This window comes from Anas acuta, chromosome 2 (assembly GCF_963932015.1).
Source record: "Anas acuta chromosome 2, bAnaAcu1.1, whole genome shotgun sequence".
NCBI classification, from domain to species: Eukaryota; Metazoa; Chordata; class Aves; order Anseriformes; family Anatidae; genus Anas; species Anas acuta.
The window spans coordinates 30372463-30391282 of record NC_088980.1 but is presented as its reverse complement, the minus strand read 5'-3'; the positions used below and the strand labels follow the sequence as shown (position 1 = coordinate 30391282).

The 18820-nt window shown below is 34.6% G+C and overlaps 1 protein-coding gene across 1 annotated transcript in view; it reads left to right on the top strand.

The window, feature by feature from the left end:
* AGMO (alkylglycerol monooxygenase) overlaps nt 1–18185 on the top strand; it is a 250511-nt gene extending 232326 nt beyond the window's left edge. Inside the window, exon 13 of the mRNA XM_068674088.1 lies at nt 18150–18185. Within this exon, the coding sequence (XP_068530189.1) occupies nt 18150–18170 (21 nt within the window). The 3' untranslated portion in view covers nt 18171–18185. The remainder of the gene's footprint in view (nt 1–18149) is intronic.
* Nucleotides 18186–18820: the final 635 nt, after the last annotated feature.

Sequence of the window (18820 nt, the reverse complement as noted above, 5' to 3'; positions counted from 1 at the left end):
GGAAGTGTGTCAGTGCATGTGGAAGAGATAGAAGTATTCTGGAAGAAGTTCAAAGGAAATATCTTAGTAACTACAGAAACAAAAGCCCTTCATGCCCTATGTTGGGAAGAAAAAAGACTAAATAGACTAAATGAACATCTTCCTTTTTAGTACTAGGTTGACTGAGACAGATTTGGCCTCTAGAGCTGATGGGGCTTTGAGAGAGAATGATGAAATCTCCATAAAACTGCAAATGCTTTTCTTATGATCTGGGGACAGACTTAAAATAAGAACACCTTCCAGCATTGTTCACTCATATGATTGAGATCAAGCTGTATTTCAGAAAAAGCTCTTCCTTACACTTGGCTGGAGTTCCAGGTTTTGTGCCAAATACGGGAATCAGTTATTTCAATTTTAGTATGGCTCTGACTTTTTAAGAACAAATAGATAAATAAACTTAAATATTGCAGGAATTTCAACTTTAAGAGTCAATAAATGAGAAACATGAGCTTCTGTATTCTAGTCTTTAAATAAACTTTTGGATAACCTTTTGTTATATTAATCATAATCAAATCATACTTATATTGTCATCTTTATATATGAAAAGGTTATAAATGGTGTAGAGTCATTCAGGGTGAAATTTACACAAGAATGTGGCCCATATTTCAATCATTTTACAATTTTAATAGAGATTGGCAGCAAGGCCATAGGTGTAAATATTGTACAGCACATTAGGCATACTGCACTGTTCTAAAATATCTTCTTTCTTTTTTTTTTTTTTTTTAAACAGAAATGTTTAAATGTTTTTCTAAGATTAGACTGACCATAGAAGATTTTTTTTACTTATTTTTCTTTCTGAAAAATGGGAGGGGGAAGAGGAACCTAGTCCACTTGGATTTTGCCTAAATCACTGTTAGAGCTTAGCAATTGAAAAATCTTGCTTGTTCAAGGTTTCCTGGAAAAAGTAGGGGGCGTTGTGTTTTAAGTCTCTGAAGACAATTCTTGAAATGCATCCGTCCAATATGACTTGTTTTTAATGCTTTCTGTAAGGGAGATACAAAAGCTTTCCATTGAGGAAATTGCACTAATGATTTCTCCACAAATTTTTCTTCAATTTACAAGAATTATTTTCCATTTTCATTAGGTTATCAACTGAAATTATATGTCACATTATAAAGTGGATTATTTGGTTTTGTATGTACAGAATGTGAATTATTTGAAGTACTGAGTAGTACTTCTGTGTTAATTTCAGCAGGCTTTTTACATAATATTAAGGTGTCTGGAAGATATTTCTGTAGACTCATCTCTAATGTATTTTACATTGTCAATATTTTTCTTAATTTGAAGAATTTACTCAAATTTGAACATCAACTTTGTATGCTAATAAGCCACTAAGTATTACAAATGAGTCTTCCACAGGTAAAATTTTTTATGTGACTTTGAGAATTTTGCCTTTCTGCTATATCTTCCTTACTCTTATAAGGCTCGAGAGTCCTTAAAGCTCAGTGTGTGTAATTTCTGCAGTGAAATGACTGCAGAAAAGTAATCTCAACCTTTCCAAAGGCCTCATCTCTGTAGCAGTTCAGGAAACACCTTTTCTTAAGTGTGAGTTTAAACAACAGTAACATTTTTGACTGTGTTAAGAATTTGTAACATGCAAGCTGTTTAACTCAAAATGAATGGAGTTTACTGTAGGAAATAACTAAATCCTACTGTTATTCATCAGAAAGGCTTTTTATTTAGCTTACAAATTATTGTCAGGGGAAGCTCCTCAAAATGATTTCCTCAGAGTTCAGGAAGTTACTAATGAGATTTGGTTACCAATGTGTTTTCTGTATGTCAAAAGTAGAACTTAAGGTAGCAATGGCTAGACTTCTGCGCTCAAATGTGCATTCCAAGGTATTGTAGTCTTTTCTTCTTTGCACACAGCTGCTCTGAATACGGAAGGAAAAACAAGCCAAACCACAGCACACCTTTCTGGTCTATGCCCTATGTAAAATGAGAATTGTTATGATTACCAACCTTCTGCAAAAGACTTGGTGACTTATAACTCAGTAGAAGTAATGAATTGTTCTTTCCAATTTCGGTCTGTGGCCCTAGACAGAGAGAGAGCTCTAAGATCAGTTTGTTCTTCTTTCCTGCCACAGCAGCATCTTGGAATTATAATCAGGACCATGAAGTATGTAATTACAAAACAAACGTCTCTGCCTCACAACACTGGTACATACTAGTAAACAGAAATGAGATAGGTAGAGACTGCAGGAACAGTCTAAAAAGAGGTGATATCAGCTTGCTCATGATAGATGGTCTATCTGTGACTGGAAACATGTTTGGGCATTGAAGAAAGTTACGTGTGCTGGTTTGTGAAAGAAGAAAAAAAAAAAGGTAGTTTTGCATACCTTCATGGGGAACTTCTCTCCTGTGGCTGCCAAGGCTGTGATTAATCCTGTAGCTCTCTGTCAGAACATACTACTCATAATTCTTCTGACGTCCTCAGCCATCTTGCTTTGCTGGTTGGTTTCCTTAGCAAAGTTTGCTTAAGAAGTTTGCTCAAAAAGCAGATTTTTGGAATGTTTTTCCTGCATTGCAGGGCTTGAATAAATAAATCTTAATTTAAAACATACCTTTCATTTTAGAAGCAAATTTACTACACTTCTGAACTGTCCTTAGGCAGCTCAGTCTCGTAGCACATGAAGAGTGCTTGTTCTGTTATACATAAAATGGTGTCTAAAGACATAAGCAATGTTTCAGATTCACTCAAAACTAATTGTGCTTTCTCATCTATGTACATCTTAGAATCATAGAATCATTTAGGTTAGAAAAGACTTCTAAGATGAAGTCCAACTGTTAACTTAGCACTGCCAAGTCTACCACTATACCATGTCCCTAAGCACAGCTATGCATCTTTTAAACACCTCCAGGGATGGTGACTCAACTGCTTACCTGGGCACCCTGTTCCAGTGTCTCACAACCCTATCAGTGAAGAAAATTTTCCTAATATCCAACCGAAACCTCTCTGAAACTTGAAGCCATTTTATCTTCTCCAAAGCAAGAAGTGACAAGAAACTGAGCCCCCCCCCCCCCTCCCACCGTGCTTCAACCTCCTTTGAGGTAGTTGTAGACAGCAATAAGGTCTTCCCTGAGCTACCTCTTCTCTAAAAATAAGTAAATAAATAAAAATAATCACTCCTTCTAAGGATGTTTCTTTAGACCCTTTACCAACTTCATTGCCCTTCTTTGGACATGCTCCAGCACATCCATATCCTTTTTGTAGTGAGGAGCTGAAAACTGAACACAGTATTCTTGTAATCATTTTTCTGCATTTGTGAACTTTAAGAGCTTATGAATATTCTAATAATATTGTATTCTGCATACAATCTCATAATTACAGGTATAATTAAAAAATAATTGGGAAAAGAGTACCTGACAAAGAACCTTATCCTTTTGATATATAACAAGGCCACAGTATTTCTTTTGAAGTTTCAAAGGCAAAGGAACTGAGGAAGGTGAGAAGAATTTTTCTGTTACTACTGTGTTTTGGAGAAACCATGGTGTCTCCCATTCACACTGTGTTGTGAATATCTACTTTAGTTTGAGTAATCTCAGTTATCTAACAGCAGTGCACTGGGGCAGACACCTAACCTGTCTTCAGTATCAAGAAAAAGGATAGAAATAATCTGATCTTTTTCCAAAGTTGCCTCATGCGCTTACTCTGACAACTTTTATTTTTTCTCCACTTGTAAGCTTAATATCACCTGGTTTATTTCTGTGTATATTAAAAAAAAAAAAAAGTTTTGGGAAATGAGATGTAGTTTCTGCTTTTTAAGGAATCTAATAGTCTCATTCTACTTCTTATTTGGTCTGAGACATACAACAAATTGCAGTATAAAAATCTGGTAACCTAGCTGTAAATTGGAGCATTTTTTTCTGTACTATGCTGTCTTACTTGTTCTTTTATGCTGTTCTGGAGCCTATTACTGATATCTTGCTGTTAAGCAGGATGTGCATCTACCTCTTTCAAATCAGTATAAAGATGAAAAGCAAGTCAGACTTGTTTTAAATTTTTTTGCCAACTAGTGTCTTTGCCAGCTAGTGCTGTGAACTATGGTGCTCCAAACTAAACATTTTTATATCACAATCAAGGAGGTACTTCTGATAATGAAGTTAAACATATGAATTTTATACCATCTTATATTATTATGCAATCCTGCTTCTTCCTTAACCCTTCTTTTTGTCTGCGAGCTTTCCAGGTAAGTTAGGGAAGCCAGTGTTTCTCCAGAGAAGTGCTTTAAGGTGGATACAAAACTGATGGGGTAACTCTGCAAAGAGTAATAATTAACTGTTAACTGTCTCACCTAAAGGATTTCATTGTTCTGCTCTGGTTATGGTAGTATCTTTTTTTATTTCATCAAGGACTATTATAATACAGTAAGTTCATTAAACTGTCCAGCAGTTGCAAGAATAGCTACTGTTCTATTGAAAGATCAGGTTGAAGTTTTTGGTTTGTTTTAATATTTCTTCAATTTTCTATGACATTGTGAACTACAATAATAAACATCTGGAAAAATATTCTGGCCTTAGTAGAAGTCATCAAGTGCAGAAATACAGGTTGAGGATTTGCTACAAAGTAGTACTATTTCCTGAGAAAAGGATCTAAGTTACTGTAGGTTACAAACTGAATATGAACAAACAAGGTCATTTTTTATCAAAACAAACATGTTAAGAATTAAATGAATGAATGATATTTGTAGTACATTTATTATAGTGTTTCTATTCTACTTGGTACTAATGAATTAATAGTGGCTGAATTATTTTGTCCCTTTTTGGTCATCACATTGAAGAAATTGAGTTTCCTTCCATTATGGAGAGGAGAGATGAGGGAGAAACTGTGTAGCCCAGTACTACAATAAGGCAGACTTAAGCATTTCTTCACTGTCTTGACTGTTGTATTTGATGTTGAGGTAAACAGAAACACAGTGCTTGAATTTATAGTTCTTAAACTTCCACTGATATATTTGTCTGATTTAAACCAATCTGGACTGAATTAGGTATGAATAATTCTGCCATGGAACAGGAGTTTGTATTAGATAATCTTTAAATGATATTTTATTCAATAAAAAATACTTCTTAGCATATTTCCAAAGTTACTTAGGTAAGACTAGCTGAATAATAGGAGAAAAAATAAAATTAGATGGTAAATCTTTTTATTTATTGGAACAGCAGGTAGTTTGCACAAAATCTGTCTAGTTGAATGATTATTAGGGAAGTTGTTATGATTAAAAAACTTCAGTGTCATAGAAGAAAAATATTCCCAACTGTTGTGGTGCATGCTAGCATGCATTTGCACTGTGTAAAGCCTATGAAAAGACTAACTGTATTTTTTTTTTTTGCATTTTAGCAGTGTTTTTTTTTTTTTTTTTTTTTTTTTTTTTTTTTTTTTATGGCTTGATGTTTCTAATCAGATCATAATTGTAACTAAATCCAACCTATTGTACCACCACCTGCTAAAGTCTCATGTTTGCTGTAACATTTCACAGAAGTTCTGTCCAGTCTATTTCATTTCAGATGTGTAACCCTTCAAGTAAATGGATTATATGAAACAGATAAAAGAAAACTGAAGATTTTAAGTTTACAACATAGATAATTCTATTTCTTAAGAGACAGACAGTGAATTAACATGAATTTGCAGTAGATTACAGTAGCAACATAGGAGCTCAAAACAGAATAGCTGTTGCATATTAAATGTTGGACTTACTCCATTTCTAAAATGCATACACTATAATTGGAAGTGTTACTGTACTACATAGGCATAATGCAAAGGTCAGTCTGGCCAGATAATACTTTAAGGTTAAAGATGAGGGGGGAAAAATGCTTAAAACTGGGAACTACTTGGCAGAAGGGAGAAGAACATAATGGATAAAATGCTAGTGAAAATATTGCAGCAAATATGGTGAAAAATCCATATTGCAAGTCCATATAAGGTACCTGTCCTAAAAACTTACGTAATTAAGACTTCGAGGGGAAGAGGGGGGAGTGAATAAAAATGGATAGTTGCTACCCAGAAGTAAAATTTATTCTCAAATGCATGACTTGCTCATGTATTGCTGTACTTTATCCTTTCTTTCTCTACTGGTGATGTATAGGTGTGTCATGGCATTAATAATTTCTTGAGAGAGAGAAAGAGAGAAAGCTTTCTCTTCGAATGAAATAATTTATTTGTAGTCTTTGATTTCCTATTATTTTTCAGTTGGTTGTTCTTGTTTGTTTGCTTGTTTTTAATTTTTTTGTTATTCTTCTGACTTTAAAATATTTGTAGGAAGTGAGCAGTTATCCTCTGAAGCCCAGATGGGAGTAGGCAAGCCTGCACAAACACATAGGCAGAATACATCCTTGTAAATCCCCCAGCTATGGGCTATGAATGTTCAGGAGGAAACCATATGTCACTTCAGCAATACTGAGTGAGGAAAAAGGGGAAAATGGACTAGCTTTAAACTACTCCATAAAAAACATCATTTGGTTTCTTGGAGTGCAAAAATTTTTTAGCTTTTTTATTGTCAGTAGAACTCCATGGTGGCTTTCCACCTATCCATTTACACTGTACTCCTTATACAGCAGTGTCACAATAGCATCCAGACCAGATGGTGGCTTTGGAATGGGTGGTAAGAAGGGATGGAAGAAATTCCTAAGGTGTAGCATGCTTCTGTCTAGCTTTTTTTCCTAAATAGGATCTTGTGGAATTCTTGACTATCCTGTTCCTTTACTATAGGGATAAATGAAATAACTTCATTCAGGTTTGCTGATGCTTAACAAAATAAAATCAGAAGTCTCAACATTCAGGGGGTTGCTTTTTTATTATTTACAAGCTTTAATTGATGTGTTTTATTTCCCGGACAGTTACAGAAACAATTTAATGTTCTAATGGTTATCTCAGGGGAGGCGGAAGAAAAATGTAGCAAGATCATAGGTAATATCACAGTGAGTCGTATCCTATTGTCATGGAAGAAATTGTAGTCAGTAAGATCTCTGCTCTTGAACACAAACCACATCCTGTTCTCTAAGAGATGTTTGAAATATATACAAACAAATATATAGGCAAGGAAAAAGGTTAAAGGAGAAAGAAATGTTGGCTTTTATTCCTTCTTGTGTCTGTCTTGCTTCAAACTGCTTTGGACAGGTAGATATGTTCTCAGAGTAACACACAATTCTGGAGGACAAAGAAGTCTCTTCTTGAGTATCTACTCCATAAAGTGACTTGGTAACAGTTTCATCATTTTAGTAAACTAGTCAGATCAACATAGCTTAAGTTGAATCGACAGTAGCAAAGTAAACAATGACATTTTCTTAACTGCATCTTCATGTGTCACCACAGGAATTAAAAGGTATATTCATTTTATGATGATACTTCAGGAAGAGCAACAGGATGAGGGATGTTAGAATGGTACTGGAGAACAAGGGGGTTATGACAATCTAGATAAGAATTCATTTTGTTCTTAATCTGAAAGAAGAAACTGCACATCTTGGCTTTTAGATTTTAAAAATTGTGTTTAGAAATTAACTAATAGTTAATCAATAAAAGCTGGTAAGAAATCCAATAAAAAAATACAGGAAAGTTTTAAGGAGAGCTATGGTTAGATGATTTCTTCATCATGAAACACAAAGTGAAATCAAACAAGACTTTGTTTCAACCAGGAATTTCTGACATGCTCCAGACTTCTACTGACTTAAAAGACTTAGAAAAAATCAACCTTTAGCTAATGATCTCAAGTGATCAACCTGAGTAAATTCTTAAACATAATTGCTTCTTTTTAGATGATACTGTACTTCCATTATAACAACTAATTTCAGCCTTTGGGTTTGACATGTTCTGCTTTTTAAGAATATTTCCAGTCAATCTTCTTGGAAAGACACTAGGCAATTTTTCTCAAGAGCTTGACTTTTTTTTTAGAAATTCCTCTTTTTGAAAACACATCTGCTTAATTTCAATGCTAAATAGTCTATTTTTATTATTGTTGGGTGTTTTTGTTTTCACATTCTTCTGGTTGAGAACTTATTTAAATAAGTACTCCTAGGCTTTTAGAATATTATTCAAATATCTGAAGCTAATGCATATGCATATTCAATGTGATAGCTGGATTCTGTGCAGAATAAATACTTTTTCAGTGTGTATATTAGCAGCAGTTGTGTAATTCATGATCATGAATTATGTTTTACTTCAAAAATTGAGAATTAAAGGCAATGCTAAGAAATATTTTTGTATATAATATAGGGTTTTGTATATAATGTAGGGTTTAGCCTGGAGAAGAGGAGACTCGAGGGTGACTATTTTTGCATGTGCCTGGTGATAGAATGAGGGGGAATGGGCTAAAGTTGTGCCAGGGGAGGTTTAGGCTGAATATTAGGAAGAACTTCACTGAAAGGGTTGTTAGGCATTGGAATGGGCTGCCCAGGGAAGTGGTGGAATCACAATCCCTGGAGGTATTCAAAAGACATCCAGATGTGTGATCTAGATAGTAATATGGTTTATTGGAGGATTTGTTAGTGTTAGGTCAGAGGTTAGACTTGGTGATCTTGGAGGTCTCTTCCAACCTAGATGATTCTGTGATTCTGTAAATGTCAGACTAAATATAGAAAGAAAGTGTCTCTAAATATTCTTTCTCTGATTATTTCTTCAATTTTCAGCTAATTAAAGCATGACCAGTGACAGCATGATGATAATGCACTAGGGAAATGAGTCAGGAAAAAAATCAAGGTGAATTAAACAGTGAAAATCACTGGTGGTATGATGGCTTTCAGATTGGGGAGAAGGAACCAGAAGACACAGGATTCGCACAAATAATTACATTTGCCTGCGTATAACACAAGAAATAAGTACCTAATGAAGCAATACTGTCAAGGTAGTAATGCATGTTTCAAGTCATTGCTTGTTAGAAACAAGGGACGTATCCTTTTCTCTCATGCAGGCATTTATACTCCTATAAAGCCAGAGTGATAGCACAAAAATAAAGATTTTAGAGCTGCTTAAAGTGGTAAGCACGAGGTAATATATTGCACAAGAAGTGTAATAATATACTGCTGAGAGTAGTACTCCTGGTCAGAGCTGCATATAGCAGGTACAGTAGTTTACAGACATGCTAGGAAGAAATCCCTGTCTATGAGCTGTTGAGCTTATGACAGATGTTAGGCTGGTTTTCAGGTCTCTATGGTGATCAGATAAAGTGGGGATGGAAGTGTGAGAAGAGACCGTTTGCACAGTGTGGTAATTCCTTCCATCTTCTGCTGCAGCTATCTGTTCTACATCTTTTTTTTTTTTTCTTCCTATCTGAGAAATCTGAAGAAGGGAGTGGACCAAAGAGCACCTAGTTCCCCCTACTGTATTGCAGACCATGCCTTGGTCAGCTCTCTGGACATCAGGCAATGTTCTGTAGAAGGCAGTGTATACTACAACTCAGGGAGATCGTATACATTGTATACGTGATTTTTGTCCTGACCTGGGAAGTCCACAGATATCACAACTTCAGTAAGGGAGTTATACTGTATAAAAATGATTAAGACATGGTTCAAAATAAATATTTTGATATGAAATAAAAGATGATTAGAAACAAGAGATTTTGAGGATAATTACCTACTGTTTCCTTAAGTCCTGTAAGCTAAAGGGTAAATGAACAGAGGAACATGCAGAGGAAGGATAAATGAAGTTGTGCCATTGGCACAGTGGTAACAGAATTTTTTTCTTTCCTGCTCAGTAAATGTCCTGTTCAATAAATGGCCTGTAGGCTCAGAAGAGCTACTGTTTTTTTGTTAAGAAACATGAGTTTGGATTAGAAGTAGTCAGAAGTAGAAGATAACATCAGTTATAACATTGAAGAAACATCTAAAGAAATCCAACTAAGGATCTAGGATGAGGATAGTTGGGGAGGAGATTTAAGGTGGGGATTTATACTACTGCAACAGCACTAAAAACAGTTCTGTCAATTTTATTTCCGAGGGAGTTGCATGTTATAAACACCGTAACTGAGAAATTGTAAGAGCATAAGAACGTTCAAGTAAATAGAGACCTGACTTCAGTATCAGGTACAAGTTCTAGTAATGTTTATAGAACAATAGTCAACTTATGAGTAAGCCTTTTACAAGTAGGATGAACAATTTAACTGTTTCAAGCCCTGAATGCTCTAGGGATACAAATCCATGATGGAGAATGCAGTAATTTGTGACCATATTCCATTTAAAGGTATGCTGAAACTGGGAAGCCTGATAATATTATATTAATATTAGTATTTTAAGTAGCAATCCAAAGACAAGCTGCATCTGTTTCTGAAATGAAATGGGTTAAGTTTAATGCTTTCTGATAGTAGAATAAATTCTTAAGGCTTTTTGAAGGTTTTTCTTTAAACAGAAAAAAAAAATAATCTTATCTGGAGTATCTAGGAGAAAAAGTGCTGGATGAAAGAAATTCCAGAGACCAGAAGTTAGGTATGTACCTAATTCTGTATTATAGTCAGAGACACTGTAACACTCAAAGATTGGTGTGCCTCTGGGATATTTTTTCCATATAGAGACCCTTAGGAGACTAGGAGAAATTAGCTGAAGGTGTGAAGCTAGACTGCATTAAACTCTGGACACTTTTTTCAGAAGTGTGGCCTTGAGTTACTTTAGTCAAATCAACCTTTGTATGAAATAAACAGAAGGACAAGATAATTTGGTTCAGTTTATGATTCCTTCAGTAAATTGATTTCAACTTTCCTAAGTGTTATTTGTTTTTTTTTTTCTTGTTTGAGATGAGTCCAAGTTTCCATGATATCATAAGATCAAGATCATGGCAACAAATCCAGTTGAAGTGATGAAGATTAAACCTTAGCAGGGAGCAACCTGATACTTCTGAAGTGGTTGAAGATGTGATGGTATAAGTAGGTTTTACCACCCTATGAGGAGGGGGAAAAAAAGCTATAATTACAAAGTGTACAAGGTTCATTGCTTCTCAGGACTTTCTTCTATTTTATTACAGAGACAAAAATGCACCACTGAAAACACATCTGTGTTTTCTGAGTGACTACAGTCACTCTTTCAATAAGCATCAAAATATCATGCGTCATATAAGTTTTTTTTGTTGTCTAAGGAAAAGCTATGCATTCTAGTGCCTAATCTCCTTCAGCTTTTTTCTAAGTCAACACCAAATTGGTGTTTTCCATATTATAGTATGTATAATAGTGTATTTTTAAAGTATAGTATTTATTCTAATCATTTTTAACCAGGGAAAGAAAAAAAAATCATTTCTGCTAGTAGACATTGTTTCTTTGCTTCTTCAAGAAAAGAAACAGGTGGACAACAGGTACAACAGGTCAAGGGAGGTGATCCTCCCCCTCTACTCTGCCCTGGTCAGGCCTCACCTGGAGTACTGTATCCAGTTCTGAGCTCCCAGGTATTAAAAAAAAAAAAAAAAGTTCCCCTGGAAAGAGCCCAGTAGAGGGCCACAAACATGATACAGGGCTTGGGGCATCTCCCCTATGAGGAAAGGCTGAGAGACCTGGGTCTGTTCAGCCTTAAGAAGACTGAGAGAGGATCTTAGCAATGTTTATAAATGCCTGAAACGTGGGAGACAAAGGGATATTGCCAACCTCTTCTCAGTGGTTTGTGGGAACAGGACAAGGGGCAATGGCCACAAAATGGAGCACAGGAAGTTCTACACCAATATGCAAAAAAACTTCTTCACGGTGAGGGTGACGGAGCACTGGAATAGGCCACCTAGGGAGGTTGCAGAGTCTCCTTCTCTGGAGGTATTCAAGACCTATCTGGACACCCACCTGTGCAACCTGCTGTAGGGAACCTGCTTTGGCAGAGGGGTTGGACCCGATGATCTTTTGAGGCCCCTTCCAACCCCTACAGTTCTGTGATTCTGTGAAAATGAGACACCATACTAAAAAGCTATAGGCAGATTAGTCAATATCCATCACAATTGTTTTCTTCATTTCTTTCACATGTCCGTTGATTTGCCGAGCTGTTAGCTGACCTTCATAACTGGGTTAAGATCAGCTTAAACATCCAAGGCTTTTATTATGATTTCACCTGTTAAAAGTAGCTGCAGAAGGCAACTATGCTATCAAACTTTCTGAAATTAGAGTGAAAGGGATTGAAGTAGCTTCATGAATAGCCTTAGCCACTTTTTAAGGGAATTTTAAGTCTGTTAAACAGCTTGTACTCTGAAAATTAGAACAATTAATAAATCCTGAAATCTGTCTCATCTCCAGTAATATATATATATTCTTAGGGCATCTAAAAATAATCCAATAGCAAAAACGTTTATTATTATAAACTTTGTACTTTGAAAATTTATGAATTCTAACAGTCTTCAGTCAGGTCTATCCAAAATTGCTTTTAGAGTTAGAAGTTAGTTAGGTTAGTCATCCACAGACCAAGAGATCAGAGTGGTTGTATATCCCTGCATTATGTTGTCAAAGACATAGTAGCTGAATTCAATGTCATAATATATAATGTTGCATGATACTGGAATGTATTAATTATTTCTGCTGTTACTCAATTTTGCTTCGTAAACTCCTGAATAATTGATTCTATCACATCAACCTTCCTACTCTCTCTGATATTTATGTGATGCTTTTTTAAATTTCATAAGTGCATGAACTACTAGAATAGGAGCCTCTCAGTAACTTTAGAAAATCTCAATGAAACAAAGCCTACGAAATAATCCTTTATTAGAATGACATTAATTACAAATCAGTTACTTTACAATAATGTGATGTGTACCTGCTACGATTACTAGTTGCTTATGAGTTGTGATCCATTAAAACAGCTCATGTCCCACACCAATAAATAATTTAACTGAAAAGAAAAACTGCATTTTTTTAAACAAAATCAAGCATGTGACCCAGTATAACAGAAGTAAATAAAGAAATGGAAGCACAAATTATGAAGTAGAGATCTAAAACATTATTTAGTGGGAAACAGTAGGATTGGACTATGAAGGAAGTACCTAAATAGGATAACTTTTGTCATTGTCTACTTTAGTAGTTCTGTTGCACTTGTTCATTATAAAATTAGCTGGGGATCCTTCGTCACACACTACATTAATAACCTTTTTCAACCCCTGAAAATACAACATTAAACAAGTAAACACATGTAAACATTAGTAACAGCTCCTTTGTGAACCATACATTGGTGTTATCATTGCAATTCAGTGATTAGATTTAGATTCCTGCTTTCTTTTTACCCACCTTACTTAGTTTAAATGGGAGCCTTCAGACACTGATAAGTAACAGTCTCGAAATGTGAAGGTAAATTACTTTTCCATCTACTGATACTGCATTGTTGAATGTTATGTTTCCATTATTACATTATAGATCAGCAAATAAGAGTTTGTACAGAGGCTTGAGCTTACCCAGGAAAATCTGCATTACTTTTCTAGAATTTGATCAAAATACCAGAAAAGACACTAAAAACAATTATAAAACGCGAAGGAGGAATTTCCTGCCTGAACTATTTAAGGGTCAGAATAGATGCATGTTAATTGTAAGTTAACAGTCCTAGTCCTTAGCCATCTGGGGCCTGATCCAAAGCCCACTGACGTCAATAGGAACCTTTATACTGCTTCCATTTTGGCTCATGTCCTAAATTTCTGTGGCAAAATATAATGCTGTGAACAAAGCTGTCACACACACACACACAAATGTATGTATATATATATATGTAGTACTGCGACTTTTTGAATCTCAAAATAGCAGTATATACAGAAATCACATAAGAATTGTATTGCTGCTGTTCCAAGACACTAAGTATAGAAATACTACTACTGCTTTTATGTCCAAAGTAGTGATTTTTTTGAGTACAAAAATTAACCTATCTAAATTAAGTGTGTGCTGCACGGGGAGAACAAATTAATTTAAAACTCTGCTGTGGCAATGCTTAAGCAATGCTGAGATTAAGGTAATTTCAGTGAAACTGGAGGGGTGGCAAAATAACTCTTGTATTTCTCAATGGTAAATTTAGTAGAATTGAATACAAATGCTTCTCTTTTCAGTTGCCATAGTGTTATTTCACAAAAGCAAAGTGCATTTTTCCCTTGCTGTTTCTCAAAAAAATGATTCATGCAGTCATAAAATTTAAGAATAGCATGGATTATTAGGAGCTTAATTTATATAATTATATATATGTTATATATAAATTCTCTCCTACTTATTCTCTTTTTGTTCTTTGGAACTTTTTAATGATTCATCTGGATCTGAACCCTGTTACTCTAAACACAGTGCATTTAGCTTGTTAAAATGAGGTTGGAGTTGTAGGATCTTCAAGGTCCCTTCCAACCCAAGCCATGCTATGATTCCATGCAATGTCATATCTTTCCTGTTGCATATGGAAACATTAAGAGGGATTGTTCTATATTAAAAGATAAAACAAGAATACATTGAAAAGGTCATCAAAGTAATTGATGACCTCAGATTTATATGTGTGTATATATATACATACAATAATAATTTGTTCATGTTTTATTGTGAAGCTTACAAAAAATGTAACCTGCTCAGATATTAAAAGTTGAAATGAATTTTTTATTTTTTTTTTATTTTTTTTTTTTTGTGGCATTTTCATCTGACAGGGTAGTAGTTTTTGACAAAACTGTACTAAAATCGTATTTGTGAACAGGTATGGGTTTTGCTGTTTTGGAATTGCTGCCTTTTAGAGTCAATGAGTAACTGAAGTATGATACTTACTAGTTAAGAGTCTTGTTGTCCTCCATCTAGTAAAGAATTATTTCAAGACTTTCAAGCATTAATTTATCCCCAGGAACACTATTTAATATAACTTAATAAGTTAGAGAGATAAGCACTGAAAATTGGTTATACAATAGATTTGGGGAAAAAAACGTATTTATTTCAAAGCAAACAAATTAATAAATAAGCTATCTGAGAGCCCAGTTTGTATTGTGTGTGTGATTTTGGGAGAGTAACATAAAGCTCACATTTATTTATTTGCTTATTTTTTCAAATGAAGACAGAGTCCAAGAGCAAAGCACTGCACATTATAACCTGATGTCATTCTATGTGTTTGGGTGCTGTGAATCATGAAGAGCTATGTGAAAAGCTTTCAAATGCATTTCATTATTCTCCACTCACCTTACAATGTAAGAACCCTTGCATTTCAGGGCATGACTCACTGCCTTTCTCCACAAAGAAAAGAAAAAAATGCAATCTTCTATGAAAAGATCTTTAATGAAAAATAAGGAGACACAGTGCCCCTACCAAATTAAACAAACAAACAAAAAAAAACAACCAACAAACAAAAACAACACTGCCTCATATGTTTCCTGAGGATATTTCATTTGTTATATTTGATTCTGTTTTAGAGGTTTTTTTTTTGTTGTTGTTTTGTTTTGTTTTTCAAGACTTCATTCACAAGCTGTGCAAGAATTCTGATGCAGCTGAAGAATGTGACCAATTTATCTCCTAAGTACTCCCTGCTCAGAAGTGCAAACACTTATTTCTGGAGAGTTTCCCTGAAAATTCAGGTATCAGTGTGTTAGAAGTAGAGACGCTGAGTAAGAGAGTGCATGGATAACATGGAAAAAGGGTTATGGATATTAAATATCCATATGAAATAAATGGATATAAAATTTAGATATTAATCCATTTTATACATGGGTAGAAAATAAAATATAAAATACCACAAGTTTGTAACTTGTATATCTGGTTACTAATAGAACAATACAAAATTGTAGTTTCCAGACAAGGCCTGGAGGTACTTCAGCATGTGGGTTTAGAGTAGATTCACAGAGGTCTATTTTCAGAAATAATGTCTCCTGCTTTCATTGTGTCACATGTGTTAAGGATTTAGTGTGTTGCAGTAAAAATAAATAGATAAATTCAACAATTTTTCTTTACATATGAGTGTTGATCCTCTTTTAAACAGAAAAACGCCCCTCCTACCCCAAGCATCTTAGAGAATTAATTAGTTTATAGGGCAAACATTCATTGGGTCTGTGCAATCAAAAGGTTATAAGATATATACATTGAGCGTGTGAAAAAAAATCTAAGGAAAACTAAGCTTTGAAACTAAGCTTCAGAGCCAAGTCTTTCAAATACAAATGAAAAAGTTTTTCTTTCATGAAAGCTTGATGTTACCATAAATACATAGGCTTTAAGGATTCCCTTTTTGCTCTGGGAGAAACTAAACCCAGCCTCATGCAGTGTTCACTCTTACTGTTCGCTGGTTTACTGTTATAACCAGTAAAATTGTATTGGCCTCTGTTTGTTTAATCCCGATTTACATGAATATATACAAGATCATGGTTATGTCCTTCAGGTAAGTCTACAGCTTTTATTTTGAAAAGAAAATTGTAACAATTCAACAGACAGCTATGGCAAGTATCGATTCTGTAGATGTGAAGTAATAGTCTGTGACTCTATAGGTAATCAAATATTACAGCCCTCAACTTTTAAAATAAAATATGCAAAACTAAAGATGTAGTATATTGATGTGCATTCCAAGGGCTCTGTAACTCAAACTACAGGAAAATCATAGATGTTTGTTTCAGAGCTTTTTGTTTTCAAGCTAGCTTCTTGAATATGAAATCAACTCTTGATTGCTCAGCTTGATGTTCCATTTGTTTTTAATCTCTCAGTAAACAGCAGTATACTTGCAAAATAAGGTAGGGGAAACACTTCAGTGACTTACTCCGTGTCCTGAAATGTAAGATTAAAAAGAATTACAGAAAACACTTGCTGACTTTGTGGGATGACAGAGTGATTTTAAAATCAAAAGTATTTTGGAGAAGGCAATATTATGTATGTCAGAGCTGCTTTTATTCCTAAACTGATGAATGTGAGAATATAATTCTTACTGTAATGAGTTTTATCCTTATTGTGAACTCAATTTATAAACAGTGATTTTAGTCTTTTCTGGACATTCTTTATGGGTGAGATTGGCAGCACCTTGAGCATTTTTCTTGTGATGAACTTGTGATGGCTTGTGATGAACTGATATAATAAAACTCAAGTAGCTTCTTTTTATAACAGGAGATTCTAAATTAACAGCTTTGCAATTATTTGTTTGCAGACATTCTAATAGTCTGAACAAATATTGGAGTAAGTGCATTGCAGAGGTGCCTTTGCAATTCCACCCAAAACAAACAAACTAGACCAAATATGATGGCAGTTCATATATGTGACTGGAATGTCTTGATGATATTTTAAGCATTCCACACAAAACTATTCTATTTCTACCTTTTAAACAATTTTCATGCATCTCCTTAATTTTCATTAAAAACACATTCAAGGCCTTGTTTTGCCATTGAGTTATTGGTCAAGTTCTGAAAGGATTGTATTTTAAGTGAATGTTTTTATCTAACTGAAAACAGCTAGAAAAGTCTGAGTTTGTCTAAGTTAAAGTAATTCTCATGTAGAAGCATTTTATTTGCTTCTTCGTGTGACTTGTCCTAGTGAAATTTGAGATTCACTGTGGAGCAGGAGCTGAAGATAACTAAATAGATTTAAGAACTTTAGGAGTTAGTATGAGAAGGAAATAAATATATAATTAAATGTAATTAAGTACTTAATCTTACTTAAAAGTAAATATTTTTAAATACTTAAGTACTTTAAAGTACTTAAAGTATGTAAGTACTTTGGGTGAACCCAAACCAACCATAAGTTTAACATACTTCTGTGGTGCAAATCAAGTGTTCCACAAAGGTCTTGAAACACTAGTATATAGAGACCATAATAGACATTAAATCCACAGTATATCCTGAGTCATCCAGTCCTCTTTCAAGAGCACGAACTGATGAAACATGACAAAATTTGAATCTTGGTTCTCTGCAGCCTAGTGCATTTCAGATGCTTGTTACTGTCCATGGTGCTGTTTGATAGTTTCTGAAAATATTATGAGTCCTGTATTTGCCAGTTAAATACAGTCACTCTCATTTCTATTAATATATTATGACACTGATCTTCAAATACGTGATTTATTATCACAATATGTCTCATTCCCTTACTCTTAATTTTATGTCCCAGTCGCCATTCTCACATTAATGAAGTAGACACAAAGGAAAGCTCTCGTTTAGAAAGGACCACAGTGAAATAGGTACATGTTGTCCAGGGTAGCAAGTTCACAGTACTCTTGACACTGCCTTATTGCTGACATCTGCATTGTTGCCAACATATGTCTTGCTGCAGGTTTCACCCAACTCACTCTGAGATCCTTCAAGAACAACGAGAAAGATCAAAACCTTACAGATCATGAACCTTCCCAATCCCAATCAGATAATGAGACCTCACTACAAGTTTGTGCTGATTTATCCAGCCTACAGAAAGGTTTGATTGTGTACTTACTACTTATGTATACATGTACGTTTGCTTTCTAAAATCTATTAGCATTTGACTCTGAATTAGAAGTCCTTGAATTGGCTTCCATATTGATTAAATGGATGACAGTTTTACAGTCTTTGTGATCCTCACTGTCTGCCTTATATCACCAAGCACTCTCATGAACAGTCTACTTTCTTTTTCGTACTAGCCTAATTTTAAGGGTTATGTCTTGTGGATGCAAGTCCTGCTGGTATTATGTTCTCGCTTTCTTAGAAAAAAAGCATTTCAGAGTGTGAGATGTTGAGAGGCTTAAGGTTAGCTAAATGACACATTTGTAAGATCTACTTTTCCTTTAACACAGCTCAATTTTTATTAGATTTCATGAAGCACTTGAAACTGTTTTTGTCCTACATAACACAGCTGCATAGTACTTATTAAATCAGAAGATAAATGGAACTGGTTCTAAATATTGCAAGTTACATTCTGATATAAAATCAATCTCTCTAAAATTCAATTATTAAAATCCAGTAACCTTTCAA